Raw genomic sequence first — 14,710 nt, forward strand, 5'->3', positions numbered from 1 at the left:
GAGCGCCGGGGTTGGCTGGCCCGAGCGTCTGGTCAACATGTGGCCCGTGAACCCAGCCCTTAAACCAGGGCAAAGGAAATTCACAGCTGGCTTAGTACACTAAGTGGGGCAAGTTCTTGGTGGTTGTTTTCCAATCCGAAACCAAACCTATGCTCCTTAATAATGAAAAGGACATGAATGATTCAAGTTGATCCTTGTATTCATACTCAATGACATTTGTTGCTGTGTGTGTGTGTGTGTCTGTCTGTCTGTCTGTCTGTCTGTCTGTGTGTGTGTGTGTCTGTGTGTGCGTGTGTGTGCGTGCGTGCGTGTCTGCTGTGTTTGTTGCAGAGCTCGCACGCTGCCAGTCCAGCCTCATTGAGCTCAGCAGGCTGCTGCAGAGTCTGGAGATCCTGCAGAGGACCCAGTCTGCCCCCAACTTCACAGACATGCAGGTGAGCTCCGCCGCCCCACTGTCCGGCACGCGGCCCGGGGCCTCTCTCACTCTCCAGCAGCAGAGCGGACCGCAGGGGGGCAGTGGGCGCCTCGCTACTCCGTGTCGATACGACCGTAATGGACAAAACACTCTTCCCAGAAGCCCCAACTACTCAGAGGATGGAGACAACGAGAAAAAGAGGGAGGGATGGAGGGAGGGAAGGAGAGGGTGACTCAGACCCTCGTGGTTAGACTGCATGAGGCCTCTAGTCCCATTTAAAATGTAGCCTCCACCTACACTGCTTTTAGCCACGATGTTTGCAGGGAAGAGAAGCTCAACCAACCATCCATCACCCTCTTCTGTTCCCATCAGCCTCTGTTGAATCACAGCTGTGTGATTTGGAAAGTGTACTTGAGCACAGTCACATGAATTTACCATGTGAATTCATAATGTTTATACTCGTTCACTACTGTTGCTATAAACTGATGCTTTCCCACGAGAGTAATAACTGCTTTGTTTTTCATCACATAACCAGCTTTTTGATTACATTTCTTTAGTGTCATAATAGCTGCTTTATTAATGATGATGCAGGCTCTGTCTGTCATATTAACCCCCCCTTTTCATCTATTCTTATCCATGTTTGTAATTTAGACCAATTGTGTAGATTTATCAAAGAAAGACAAGCGAGTGAGCAGAAGATGGAGAACAAAAAGTGTCAGCAAAGATGCAAAAATGCAACTGCAGGTACCTATTCTTTTCTCCTTTTTTCCCCGCTGGCTGAGAAATGTCTCAGATCTAGAGCTTTCTATTCACTAATTACCTTTCTGACTTGATAACGTTTGGACAGACTTTTGTTTCCCCGTTTGCTTTAGTCAATTACCCCCTTGGGTTTCACAAGAGCTGTTTTTCACAGTAAGCCATGACCTTCGTGAATATAGCACAGCACGCCGCTAAAATCAGCCATTAGGAAGGAAGCTGTTACTCAGCGAGAGGGTTTGGCCTGTGACCGCCCGTTTCACTCAGAGTTCACGATCTTAAAGTGCAGCCGCTGTCTGCGCCCAGTCACAACATGTGATAGGAACTCCATTCTCTTTTATGAAACTCCACTGAAGGAAAAGGGCACACATTTCCATTCCGTAGCCTCTTAAACCGCTCGCCTGATTCCTCCCGGGGAGGACGGTTTAAATGCCCGCTTTCCTGCCCACGTCTGCCCGTGTTCCTCCCTGCTTGGTGCTGTGGAGCGCTATCAGCCAGTAGCACACAAGCAGCGTCTCAGTGGCAGTCCGCTGGGACAGCAGCATGATGTATGAGTCACCGGTCTTAAGGGGCCCAGGGACTTATTCAGCCTTAGTGCGCCAGACTTCAACCAAGAAACCAAAAAAAAAACTTTGGGTAATTGGTGTTTCAGATGTCAAGAAATTGAGGAACTTTTGTAATGACAAGGTCAGGAAATGTGTTTGTATGTACTTTTTTCAGTTATGTGAGACTGAGAGTGTGTGTCTGTATAAAATGCATGCTCTAGAGCATGTGCACTTTTTGTCAAGGTTGATGATGAATTACGTGTTATTTTTTAGTTCCGCTCAGATTTTTAGTAGAGTTTCTATCTTGTTTTTGTTTTCATTTCAGTAGTTTTGATTGAATTAATCTCTGCTGTCTGGCTCTCATACTCACCCACAGGTGCATTCATTATCCCAATCCAGACGGGCCAAAGTAAGCAACGTTTGCTCTCAAGGCCCTTCAGCTCGCTAGCGCGCAGCATTCACTCTGGGTCTCTGCTGCTCTGCTCAATCTGACCCCCTAAAACACAATAACCCGCCTCTGCCCAAATTTAAACTCTTCAAAGCCTGACCCAGTCCTCTATCTCCTCCATTGACCACTCTTGCTACAATGTTCATGCTTTGGGATTAAGGTCCCTTTAGTGAAGCAAGGGGCAAAAATAAACTAGATATGACCTGCAGATGCGTCAGGTTGTGTTGCTCAGTGCTCTGACACCAGTGACAGTGACAATGAGCGTCTTTGTTTTAACGCCTCCGTCTGCTCACTGCACTGAGCGACATCATCCAAGCACCCCAAAGTGAATGTGGGCCTGGTGGTGCCAGGCTTCGGTGGTGGGGGTACTGAAGTGGTGCTCGCGCCATGCACATGCACATGCACATGCACATGCTGTCATGGCAACACGGTTGCGTGGTGGAACGGTTCCATTCCATCGCTCACCTGTGCGGCTGCTCTTCTCTCGGCCCTGTGTGTTGATTTTAAATGTGTGGGGTCCGTGTGGAAACCATTTGTCTGATCGAAGGGGAAACTCAGCAAGCTGACAGAATGAAAGGTAGCAGAGCTAGCGCGCTGCCTGCGACTGGCAGGCAGGGAGAGGGAGAACTCATTCTGTTTCTCTGCCTATATCATGTCCTTCAGCTCTCTCTTTGAGCAGATTCAACAACATTTTTACGGGCCTCTGCAGATGCTGCTATATTGTGAGTAGCCCTCTCCCTCTCCCTCTGCGAGACCATGATGTCACCTTGCTGAGTCAGCCTTTCACAACTCAATATGGGTCTCAATATAAAGTGTGGGAGACACGTTGGGGGCTTGCATGCTTCTACATAGTGTTGTCCCTGTTGGCTGCTGGCAGTGAGGTTTGTGGTGAGTGTGCCGTGCTTGCACTTGGTGACCATTTCCCTGTTGACCCCCCCCACCGCTGTCCCCTAAGGTCCCTATCAGCGCCAGCATGTCCCCAGTGCGGCTGCACTCGTCCAACCCCAACCTGTGCGCTGAGCTGGGGGACTACCAGAACCCCGTGGCCCATCTGACCGACAGCATGGAGGGGGCCGGAGACTACATCAAACTGCAGGAGGACTTCTGCCTCATTGCCCAGAAAGGTACCAGGCAGACCACAGGCAGGAGAACAGAGAGACTGGTGGCCAGTGAAAAAGCATTCAGTACTGCGGTTGAGGAGAGCGTTGCCCTTGTCTGTGCTCTAACGTAATGTCTTCATGTCCCACGTCTTCCCAGTGCACTCCCTGCTGAAGTCGGCCTTCAACACAGTGGCCATTGAGAAGGAGAAGATCAAGCAGGCGCTGTCGGAGCAGGAGCAGGCTGGCCAGTCCACACAGATCGTCACCCTTAGGCGCTCTTTATCACAGGTGTGGAGACATGGACATCCACTGCTGTCAGCAGAATATTCACAGAGCCCCACAGTACTTTTCACATTCAGTTTTCACATCAGCCAATATTATGAACCATTTCACACATTGAGATAAAATGTGCACCCCCTCAACCTCATTCATGTTGAAAATGTCCACAATCTTTTTACCTTTTTGCATTTACATTACACATAATGCTATTTTCACGTGCACAACTGCCAGAACGGTGAAATTAAAGGAGATGGAAGATGGAAGAAATAAAACCGGTAACCTATTTTGTGGACTTCTCAAGATACTTCGGGAACAAAAGTAAACAACTACTGTAGCCATTGAAATAGCCTAATAATGCAAGCTTGTGTTATTTTGTGCCACCTTCATTATTCACTCATGTTTGCTTTCAATTCTGAGACCAAAATCCCTCCGGTGCGCATGCGGGTTGTCTCTTAGCAAATTAGTGAACCATGTAAACGCAGATATCTGATATGAGCCACTCTGAAACGTATGTTAACAGGCAGTCCAAAATATCGTATAGAACTGTTCAATCGAGGACTGCCAGTGTAAGTGCACCCATAGAGATAAGTATGTAACTCTCTTGGCAAATACTTCTGAGACTTCTAGTATGTTGGAATGGCTGGAAAGAGGCGAACAGCTCAGTGAAGGCTGAGCACTGAATCACTGCTGGCCTTTTACTATAGAGATGAAGCTGTATATTCGCTGCCATCACCAGTTAAGCTTCAATTCAATTCAATTGTATTAATATATGGCGCTATTAATAATAGACATTGTTTCAAAGTACTTTATAGAGCCCAAGACATAAATCCCTTAGAACAAGCACAATCACAAGGTCCAGGAGCCTTAGAACAAGCAAAATCACAAGGTCCAGGAGCCTTAGAACAAGCACAAACACAAGGTCCAGGAGCCTTAGAACAAGCGCAAACACAAGGTCCAGGGGCCTTAGAACAAGTGCAAACACAAGGTCCAGGACCCTATTCAACACGTATGATGGATCACTCGACAGTCCTGCTATATATGGAGAGATTTCTATGACTCACAAGAAAGTGTACACAGTAATGAGAGGCTTATTTGATGTGCAGATACGATCACTGCTTCTGGTTTACCGTGATTTGAAGGGAGAAGAAATCATTTGGAGATGAAAGAGGTGGGGGGCGGGCACATAGTTAATGGACTCACATTATCTTTCTACGTGTAATTGGAAATGAGATTAACACCGCTTTAGATTGTATGAAGTTCATTAACTTTGGCCCACGGGACTGTCTTTGGGTGTAGATGATTAGGCTGGAGTGGTCACACACTGTAGGGAGACAGGCTTTAGTCATCGTTTGCAATTAACTAACGCTTCCATTTAAGGCCTTTTTTTCTGGGTAATGAGTCTAACCTCAGATTCTGAAAGTGTTAATGCAGTTTATTTAGCTGTTTTTCTTTTCTAATTTCAGTTAGTGGTAGTTTGAGAGCTAATTTTAGACTGTGAAGGTAGACTGCCAAACAGTGTCTCCTGGTAGGTTGCTATTGAGTTATTAATTTTCCTGGTGTGTGTGTGTGTGTGTGTGTGTGTGTGTGAGAGAGAGAGAGAGAGAGTGTGTGAAAGAGGATCTTGATCATGGTGTAAACACGTCCTTCATTTTGACGGAAGCCCGCAGTGAGGACAGCTGCTTTCCATGTCACTGACCTTTGTGGAGAGCGAGAGGAGAGGCAGAGAGAGGGAGAGGTGGTGCAGAGAGATGTCTGTCTCTAAACAGTCCCTTCACCCACACCCTGCTCACCAAAAGGAAACCCCTTTGGCTTTGAGAGCATTCATTTTTTCCCCCAAGCTTTCAGAGTGTAGCCTTTTCTGTCAGGTGCTTTAGAATGGACTGAAACACAATGCCCATAAATAGCACAGCTGCTCTCTGTTGTTTATTTTGATATAATCATTTAGCCCAAGCTCGCTGTTACAGGAGGCCAATGGGACATTACTTTTGATGTTGTTGGTAATATTGTTTCAGGCCCTGTCCCAAAATGCTGAGCTTCGGACCCGTCTGAACCGCATCCATTCTGAGTCGGTGCTCTCTGATCAAGTGGTCAGTGTCAACATCATCCCCAGCCCTGATGAGGTAGGATAGCCACTGTAATCATGACAAGTCAGTTAATCTTTTTATCCACTGAGTGACCCCAGCATAACCTGGTGACCTTTACTGTCCTAACTTAATGCTGTTTTCTGGGAAGGCTGTGACTGCAGTAGTGATTTCTAGTTGGCATTAGGTGGATTTTTTTTGGTGGAGGCATCGGGGATATGTCTGATAAGAGAGAATATTCAGAAGCCCTGCCGCACAGGATTTGCCTGCATGATGATGGATTGTAAACGCGAGATGAGTTCTCTATTATGCATGAACTGCCTTCTAGCTTGGCACACAAGCTGCAACAGTATCAGGCAGGCATATTAAAAATGATAATGAAGTTGTTAGTTAGCATACACAGTACATTGGAGGCCATCTTAAAAACAAGACATTAATATAATGGGTAATGTGATCTGGATCATAGGACGTAAGTCTCAGAATAAAAATGGTAGCTGGTGAAAGCTGCTTGTGCTCACCACTCCAGTTCAGAGACTAATCGAGAGTTTGGATGAAAGCTGTGGGCTAGCCGAGGCTCATCCGCGGTAGTGCAGACCTCAGAGCACAAATCAATCCTGCATACAGTGTGCCGTTGGGATTTCCAACACTGCGTCCTCCAGTGCCTCCTCATACTGAACACTGAATCAGAATTGACTGGCATCCCCCCCAACCCCCCCCCCCCCTCCTCTTCCCTCTCACTAACAGGCCGAGCAGATCGTCGTGGGAATCCCGCTCACGCAGCAAACCTCCAATGAGAGCCGGCTGTCCATGTCTGAGTCGGTGTCGGAGTTCTTTGACGCCCAGGAAGTGCTTCTCTCAGCGAGCTCTTCGGAAAATGAGGTAAGCGTCGGAGAGGAAGTGACCGGGCGAGCCAGGGAGGGAGGGTGTAGGGAGGAGGGCTAGGGGGCAGCAGCGGACAGCCTGGAGCAGATGGAGCTGGAGAGCCCTGCAGGGGCGGACCGGTGCAGTGGGTGCTCCAGGGCAGCGCGGATGGAGCTATTGAGTTAGCGCCCTAACGAGTGCCGAGAGAAGGATGCAACAGGCCTCAGAAGGAGTCCACCGCCACTGAGAGAGGAGAGCAGTAGACTCTATCTGCATTTTCTCCTCCATCATATTTCCCCAGTCTATTCTATTCTTCGCAGAGCGTGGCTCTGTCACTGGGCATTTATTTCAAACTCACATGCCGACTGAGCGCGGCAGCTGAAAGATTAGGCCTTTAATTTGGCTGTCTTTCTCCGAGCGTTACGGCTTCGTTATTTGTCTCCGCCGAGAACGGTCTGCTTGCTTGTCGGAGGGGTAATGGATGGGCTTGTTCATTTGCAGTCAGACTCCCTCGCTCGCGGCAGTCGGTGGAAGTTTTTGCCGCTGCGATCGCGGTGGGGATGAGTGCCAGAGTCAGTGCATCCCGTGCCGACGGCGCGCTCTGTGGTGGTGATGACTTGAAGGCCGGCCAGCTCTCACGATCCAGCTGTGTCTTTAATGTGCTTGACTGTTGCTGCACACAGACCAGACTCCCAATAGAAATACCATAACATTCACTCCACCGTGTTAGCCACAGAAAGCCCTGCAGCTCTCATAGGGCATCTGGGCTCTAGACAGATGGATAGTTACCAGTAAGCGTCCATGTAATCGGTAATAGCCATAACAAAATGAGACATGATGTGAGTAATGCACGTGTAGGTTTCACAGTGTTTCACAGTGTTCTAAGCACTAAGCCCTATAAGCACTCTCTTGGCATTAATCAATGCCCACAGCTCCTGGTTTCTTTTTTTTTTTTTTTTTTGAAGCACAGGAACATACACTGCAGCATTTCACGGTGTAGCAGCCACAAGTCGTGACGCAGTCTTAACTGATTTCTCACCCCAGTGTTCTCTCCAGCAAGGACTGCAGAGAGAGGAGAGAGTGTTGGTGTGTGTGTGAGAGAAAGAGAGAGAGAGAGAGACAGAGACCGAGAGAGAAAAAGGAAGAGAGAGGGGGAAGAGATAGTAGACAGCGGCGAGAACAGAAAATTGACTTTGGCATCCTCATGCTTTCTCCCTGGGCTGCTGTTGGGGGTAGTTGGTGACGGTCCAAACTGACCCCCTCCCCTCTCCCTCCGTCCCCAATAGAGAAAAAAAAGGAAAACCCGCCTCAGTCTAACACGCACTCTCCCCGCTTCTGTCTCCTGTCTTGCAGGCATCAGACGATGAGTCATACGTCAGCGATGTGAGCGATAACATTTCCGAGGACAACGCCAGCGTCAATGACAACGTCTCCCGACAAAGTAGGCGGCCGTCTCTCTTCTCTTCCCGTGCTCCATTAGAGAGAGAAGCTAATGTGATGGGGGGATGAAGAGGGAAAAGGGAGGAGAGGAGAGGGCAGGGAAGGTGGGGCTGTGGGCGGCCCCTGTGTGTTACTGCCATGCACTCCTGCCCACCCACTGTCCATCCAGCCTTTCTCTCGTAATTAGAGGTCACCTTGTGAAGACCCCTGCTTCCACAATTAATAAGTTTGCCCCCTGGAAGGCTTCAGTGTTCAGTGTTAACTTTCAGACCTTAATCACTCTGTACTCTGCCGCTACCACATATACAGATACACTCAATTAGCTGAGTTACATGATAAGGTCTGTCTCAAAAAAATACATTTAAAAAGCTGTTCTGATTTGGAAATGATCCATGGGGTTGCAGCAGGGCCGTTGTCTTCAGAGCCCCAAAGCAAAGCTGCTTGTTCCCACACCCTCCCACCTAATCCAATCTTGTTGCAGTGGCCTGAGCCATCCATCACAAGCATGACCAGTGCCTCACCTACACTTAATATCTGGGCCAGCCACTGGCACATATTTGTCGGACACATGATTAGGATTTAAGACAGTCCAGACATGAGACCACTGGTTCACCTTGTTTTGTCCTTTGTAACATTCTTTGCTTTTGCCTTACACCTACCTAATACCTCATAGATTGCCTTGGACAGATATTAACTCGCTCACTGCCCCATGCAATAACCTGCCTGTGTTGATAAGGCACAGTCCGGAATAAGGAACAACACAGGATTTTCCCTACATTGTTTTCACAGTTGGATTCCACTGTATAATCTAATACACAGAAAGTTTTTCAAGCTAAATCAGAATGCTGTTAGGGTAGCTGCTTTGGAAAGCAAATGCTATTGAGTAAGCTCCTTCTTGAGGTCCAACTGGCTCTGCGATGTTTGGTTTGCAGTTGCCAACGGTGACCTGGCCGGCGGGGCCTTCCGTAATGGACGCCGCTCGTGCCTGCCCGCGCCCTCCCCGGACACCAGCAACATCAACCTGTGGAACATCCTGCGCAACAACATCGGCAAAGACCTGTCCAAGGTGTCCATGCCGGTGGAGCTGAACGAGCCGCTCAACACGCTGCAGCACATGTGCGAGGAGCTGGAGTACACCGAACTGCTGGACAAGGCCGCCGACACTGAGGACCCCTATGAACGCATGGTACCGTCAGCGCCGCTCACAGCAGACAGGACACACAGGACATAGGCATGCAGACTGAGGTCCATTTGGACATGCCCATATGTCAGGTCCACTCACAGTCCACCCTTCTACAGTGTGCACAAAAGAGTGAAAACATAGAAAATGTAGTGCTGCTGCAGGAGCGTCTGAAGAACTAGCTTTAGCAGCACATCTAGCGTCTGAAGAACTAGCTTTAGCAGCACATCTAGCATCTGAGGAACTAGCTTTAGCAGCACATCTAGTGTCTGAGGAACTGGCTTTAGCAGCACATCTAGCGTCTGAAGAACTAGCTTTAGCAGCACATTTACAATAGCGTCTAAAGAACTAGCTTTAGCAGCACATCTAGCGTCTGAGGACCTAGCTTTAGCAGTACATCTAGCGTCTAAGGAACTGGCTTTAGCAGCACATCTAGCGTCTGAGGAACTAGCTTTAGCAGCACATTTACAGTAGCGTCTGAGGAACTAGCTTTAGCAGCACATTTACAGTAGCGTCTGAAGAACTAGCTTTAGCAGCACATCTAGCGTCTGAGGAACTGGCTTTAGCAGCGCATCTAGCGCCTGAGGAACTAGCTTTAGCAGCACATCTAGCGTCTGAGGAACTGGCTTTAGCAGTACATCTAGCGTCTGAGGAACTAGCTTTAGCAGCACATCTAGCGTCTGAGGAACTGGCTTTAGCAGCACATCTAGGGAGGGAGAACAAAGAGAGCATGGCAGAGCGGCACACTGCTTGGGTCTGTCACATGCTGTGGGAAGTGTTCCAGTGGAGCAACCCTGGGGCTCAGACACACACACACACGCTACGCACTACTCATGCAAGCCCCCCCTCCTTCTGCACACACACACACACACACACGCTATGCATGGCTTACCAAGCAGACTAGGCATGATTCACCCCCACATTCACTCCCTTTTTTGGCAGCCTAGTTCCAGTTCTTTGCCATAGCATCACAGAAATAGAATTAGAATTCCTCTGATCTGCTTGGGTCTTCTGAGACCATTTCAGCTCTGGGCCTCATTTGCGCTGCACTGGGTTCATTTGGCTGCTACTTCCTGTTTCGGTTTATCCAGCTAGATTTGAGATGGCGCGCCAGTTAACTTCTTCGACAGCACTAAAGCTTGCTGTGTCCTCCTTTTCTGCAGGTCCTAGTAGCTGCGTTTGCAATCTCAGGATATTCATCCACGTACTACAGAGCGGGAAGCAAGCCATTCAACCCTTTACTTGGAGAGACGTACGAATGTATCCGGGAGGACAAGGGCTTTTGCTTTTTCTCGGAACAGGTGAGGCCCTTTGGCTCGTGGTGTCTTTTCCGTAGGTGGGCTGGCGCCTCCGCAGGAGTGACCTCTTGACCTGTGCCCAGGCAGCACGGTCCTCCACCAAAACACATCTCCTCCTTTTCCTCCAGTTTTCCAATGGTAAAAGTGCATTTGTCAGCATTGTGCTTTTTCCCCTCGCCCAGAGGCTATTGGAAACACACATACAAACCTTTAGGGACACACACACATACACACTCTTTCCTGTACAAATATACTTGCATATATGCACACACACACACACATTGGCACGCATGCGTGCACACACTCTGTGACATTGCCTTAAGCCAGCTTAGACCTCTTCCTCTTAGCGGGAGACAGTGACTCACTGCTGGCCTCATATGACACACTTGAATATGCCTCCACTCTGGAAACACTCTAACCCTATCAGCCTATTACATGCTGATCAAATGCATTCCCTCTCAATCCGTGTGTGTGTGTGTGTGTCTGTCTGTGTGTGTGGTGTGTGTGTGTGTGTGTATGTGTTTGCGTGTGTATGTGCGCTTGTGTGTACAGTATGTGCGCGTGTGTGTGCGTATGTGCGTGTGTATGTGCGCGTGTGTGTTTGTGTGTGTGTGTGTTAGCGTGTGTGTGTTTGTGTTTGTGCGTATATGTGCATGTTTGTGTGTGTGTGTGTGTGTGTGTGTGTGTGTGTTTGTGTGTGTGTGTGTTTGTGTGATGTGTTTGTTCATGCGTGCAGAAGTCCTGTGTTCTGTATCATTCCCTGCAGTGCATGCTGAAGTGATATACTCCCCACTAGTCTGTGCTGACTCATCATACATATTATGTAATTCTGCTCAGGGCATAATAATTAACATGTATAAAAGAAACTCTAACTAGCAGTTGGACAAAGGCTGCATACTTCTACAGAGTTCATGAACGGAATCTTACTGATCTGTGCTCTCTGTCTTTGTAAAGGTGAGCCACCATCCACCAATCTCAGCTTGTCACTGTGAATCCAAAAAGTTCACCTTCTGGCAAGGTACGTTTCTAGTTTGCTTTTCCAACTGAGAGTTGTAGGTTGTATTTGATAAATGTGCAGTGCATGCAGAACTGTTACTGTAGTATCCGTTATTATCTTTTTTATTTGACATTAATAGACATGAGATTGTGACTAAATGCTGTAGTAGAATTGTGATGTTGTCTCCATGTTTTATTATCATAGATGTCAGATGGAAAAATAAGTTTTGGGGGAAATCGATGGAAATCCTTCCCATTGGGACCGTTAACGTCATGCTTCCAAGGTAACCTGCAGACACTCAGCAAATCTTGTTCTCTCTTATACTCCCATTTTCCCCTCCCTCCTGTAGCTCAATCAGACAGGTGTTTGTTCACGTCCATAGATATATACACTAGATGTCGCCTTGACTACTGCTGTTCATTGGAACGAATACGTCAATCGAGACGCCATCTTGCTTCAGTGATCCACTCCTCTATAATGCATTAGCGTCAATCTGGGCAAAGATCTAGCGAAAATAAAATCACCATAAATCGTCAAAATCTCAAGCAATTATCTAATTTTTTGGGTTGTTCCAACTGACAGGCATGTATTTATGGTTGAGTCTACAGAAAACTAAGCTTAAGACGATAATAAAGATACATTTTACCCGTCTAGCCCCATAGACTCCCATTCATTCTGCACTAGCTAGCGGCGGCCCCTAGAGGAACAATGAGTAAACTGCAACCAGGTTCGATACAATGAAAGTAAACAGGCTCTTCGTAGACAGGCTCTGGTTGAGGCCACATACCCCTCGTCTCGTTTACTCATGTAAGTTGTAATCTCACCAGAAGTTGCTGTAGATCTGTAGAACATTTACCTCTGCTACTACATAGGCTACGCCAGTCGTTACTTTTATAATCATGGGTCAGTGCCATGGGCAAACGAGATGTAGCTGAATTCATAAATGACAAAGCCATGAGAAAGGTGATTTTCTTACGTTTCAACAACAAAGAAGCCGATCTGCCATCATTGTGAGAAGTTCCCAAATTTGTCGCTAATCGCTAAAAAGGTTTTCTATCGCTGGGGATGGCCAAACGTCGCTAAATAGGTAACGCTGACAATACAGGAGAACTAGTTTAGCGATTCAGATCCCTGTACAAAGATGGCGGCGGTGTTGACGCATGCTGAGAAGCAGAAGGCGACATCTAGTGTATATATCTATGGTTCACGTCAGGGAAGCTTCCTTATTATTTCCTTGCAATCCTCTGAAAGGCTAATAGAGATGTTTCTCACCTTTTGAGAATATTAGGGGTTTCGGATGGTGTGAGTTATTGCTGAAAGCCGCTTTCTCACTATCAAAGGGAACTGTTTCGGCTTTGAGTGTTCACCACACAGCTGACAAATAAATCAGAGGAATGAACTGCAAGTGTGTCAGCACCAGCCTCCTCCCCCAAGCCCCCAGATTCTGAGGAACAGTGTGTTCACAAGCCAGTGTGCAGCACCTTTCAAGAGTTTTACTGAGCCTACCAGGGAAAGCTTAAAGCCAAGGAATTTATTTCCACTGCACCAATGATGTGGAAGCAAACGTCTCGCTCATTCGTTAAACGAGCCTTAATCTGAATTTAACGAGTGCCCCTGTCTCTGCAGCTATGGAGACCACTACGAGTGGAACAAAGTCACCACCTGTGTGCACAACATCCTGAGTGGGAGGCGGTGGATCGAGCACTACGGCGAGATCACCATCCGCAACACCAAGAGCAGCGCCTGCATCTGCAAGCTCACTTTTGTCAAGGTGAGGCTTCCTTTCCCATGCTCAAAAAAGCACACTCACAGGTGTGTGTGTGTGTGTGTGTGTGTGTGTGCGTGTGCGTGTGCCTGTGTGTCAAGGTGAGGCCTTCTTTCCCGTGCTCAAAAAAGCCGGCAGGCAGCGCAGCTCTGAACACTTGGAACGGGAGTCATGCAGCACTGCCTAAAAATAGCCGGTCCGTGTAATGCAGCTTATGCCCCCACCGGCATTTAAGTGCTACAGCAGCTCGGCTGCTCCGGAGGGAGAGGGACTGAGCCCAGTGTGTGGGGGACCGTGTTAGTCCAGCCGAGAGACTCTTTCATGGGCTTGTGCTTTTGCAGGGGAACTACTGGAGCTCCAATGTGAACGAGGTGCAGGGCTTTGTGATGGACCAGGAGGGGAAGGTGGTGCACCGGCTGTTTGGGAAGTGGCACGAGGGGCTCTACTGCGGCGTCCCGCCCTCTGCCAAGTGCATCTGGAGGCCAGGTACTTCAAAGGCACTTCTGGGTTGTTAAGCAGCGCAGGAATGGAAGAAACTGCCAGAGTGGTTTCTGAATGTGGGGCCTGTTGTAAACAGTGCTGTCTGTTTATTTTCACACTGTAATTAATGGGCTTGATACCATGTAAATACCAGTCTTACTTGTAATGAGCCCTTGTTGTGTTTACTCTGGGAGATAAACTGTTATGGCAGCCACACAAGATGTGGTGGTTGCGGTGTCACTCTCCTTAAGATTGGAGTGTAATTTTCCAATTAGTACCAACCAACAGTGTGTTCAATGTCCTGTTTTGTTTTCGTTCCTGGCACAACTGTTGCTGAACTGTTAAATGTAGATTCTCATTTAGACAAAATTCACAAGCACACAGCAATAGCCCTCACTGGTGGGTTTTAGTCTGATTTTCACATCAAGGGAATCTTTTTGTGTGATGGCTGCCATTTCATTTATGTCAGGCTCCATGCCCATGGACTACGAGCTGTATTACGGCTTCACCCGCTTTGCCATCGAGCTGAATGAGCTGTGCCCCGTGATGAAGGACATGCTGCCGCCCACCGACGCCCGCTTCAGGCCCGATCAGAGGTACGTATCTACACACAGCACCTCATGCCCTGTGGGGCGCAGTGCATCAAAGCATGCCGGCAGATACAGATACAAAATACTGCCGCCTGCTGCTACTGCTGCTGCACTCCCCACCTCACTGTCTTGTCTCAGAAAAGCAACCAGCAATCAGCAGTGGTGAAGAGGCGGGTGGAGTGGTTGGAGCGCAGCGTGTGATTAGTGTGGGGATTGTGATCCTAATGAGCGCTGCTGCCCCCTCAGGTTCCTGGAGGAGGGCAACGTGGAGATGGCGGCCGCCGAGAAGCAGCGCATCGAGGACCTCCAGAGGACCCGGAGGAAGTGGAACGACGAGAACAACACCAAGTACCAGCCGCGCTTCTTCAAGTGAGCACACTGCGGTGTCAGAGCGCTTAGTACACCAGAGAGATAAGATCAGGGTGGTGTGTCCATCTCAGGAAATACTTCAGCCTCAACCTTCTCTCGTGAAACA

At 48.3% G+C, this 14,710-nt stretch overlaps 1 protein-coding gene across 7 annotated transcripts in view; it reads left to right on the forward strand.

The window, feature by feature from the left end:
* osbpl6 (oxysterol binding protein-like 6) overlaps positions 1–14,710 on the forward strand; it is a 39,785-nt gene that overhangs the window by 21,005 nt on the left and 4,070 nt on the right. For 2 of the 7 annotated variants that reach the window (XM_076263826.1, XM_076263825.1), the window contains exons 8-23: positions 331–434; positions 1,067–1,159; positions 2,093–2,125; positions 3,120–3,288; positions 3,422–3,552; positions 5,556–5,663; positions 6,369–6,503; positions 7,839–7,926; positions 8,858–9,111; positions 10,269–10,406; positions 11,358–11,421; positions 11,605–11,683; positions 13,027–13,171; positions 13,507–13,651; positions 14,115–14,241; positions 14,482–14,604. In XM_076263826.1, coding sequence (XP_076119941.1) covers positions 331–434; positions 1,067–1,159; positions 2,093–2,125; positions 3,120–3,288; positions 3,422–3,552; positions 5,556–5,663; positions 6,369–6,503; positions 7,839–7,926; positions 8,858–9,111; positions 10,269–10,406; positions 11,358–11,421; positions 11,605–11,683; positions 13,027–13,171; positions 13,507–13,651; positions 14,115–14,241; positions 14,482–14,604 — 1,936 coding nt within the window. The remainder of the gene's footprint in view (positions 1–330; positions 435–1,066; positions 1,160–2,092; positions 2,126–3,119; positions 3,289–3,421; positions 3,553–5,555; positions 5,664–6,368; positions 6,504–7,838; positions 7,927–8,857; positions 9,112–10,268; positions 10,407–11,357; positions 11,422–11,604; positions 11,684–13,026; positions 13,172–13,506; positions 13,652–14,114; positions 14,242–14,481; positions 14,605–14,710) is intronic. The other 5 variants (XM_076263832.1, XM_076263827.1, XM_076263830.1 and 2 more) reach the window with 3 other exon arrangements.

Source organism: Alosa pseudoharengus, unplaced genomic scaffold, assembly GCF_046254945.1.
Source record: "Alosa pseudoharengus isolate Yale_2024_CS ecotype anadromous, Long Island Sound unplaced genomic scaffold, YU_APseudo_1.1 YU_APseudo_1.1_scf_3, whole genome shotgun sequence".
Lineage (NCBI taxonomy): Eukaryota > Metazoa > Chordata > Actinopteri > Clupeiformes > Clupeidae > Alosa > Alosa pseudoharengus.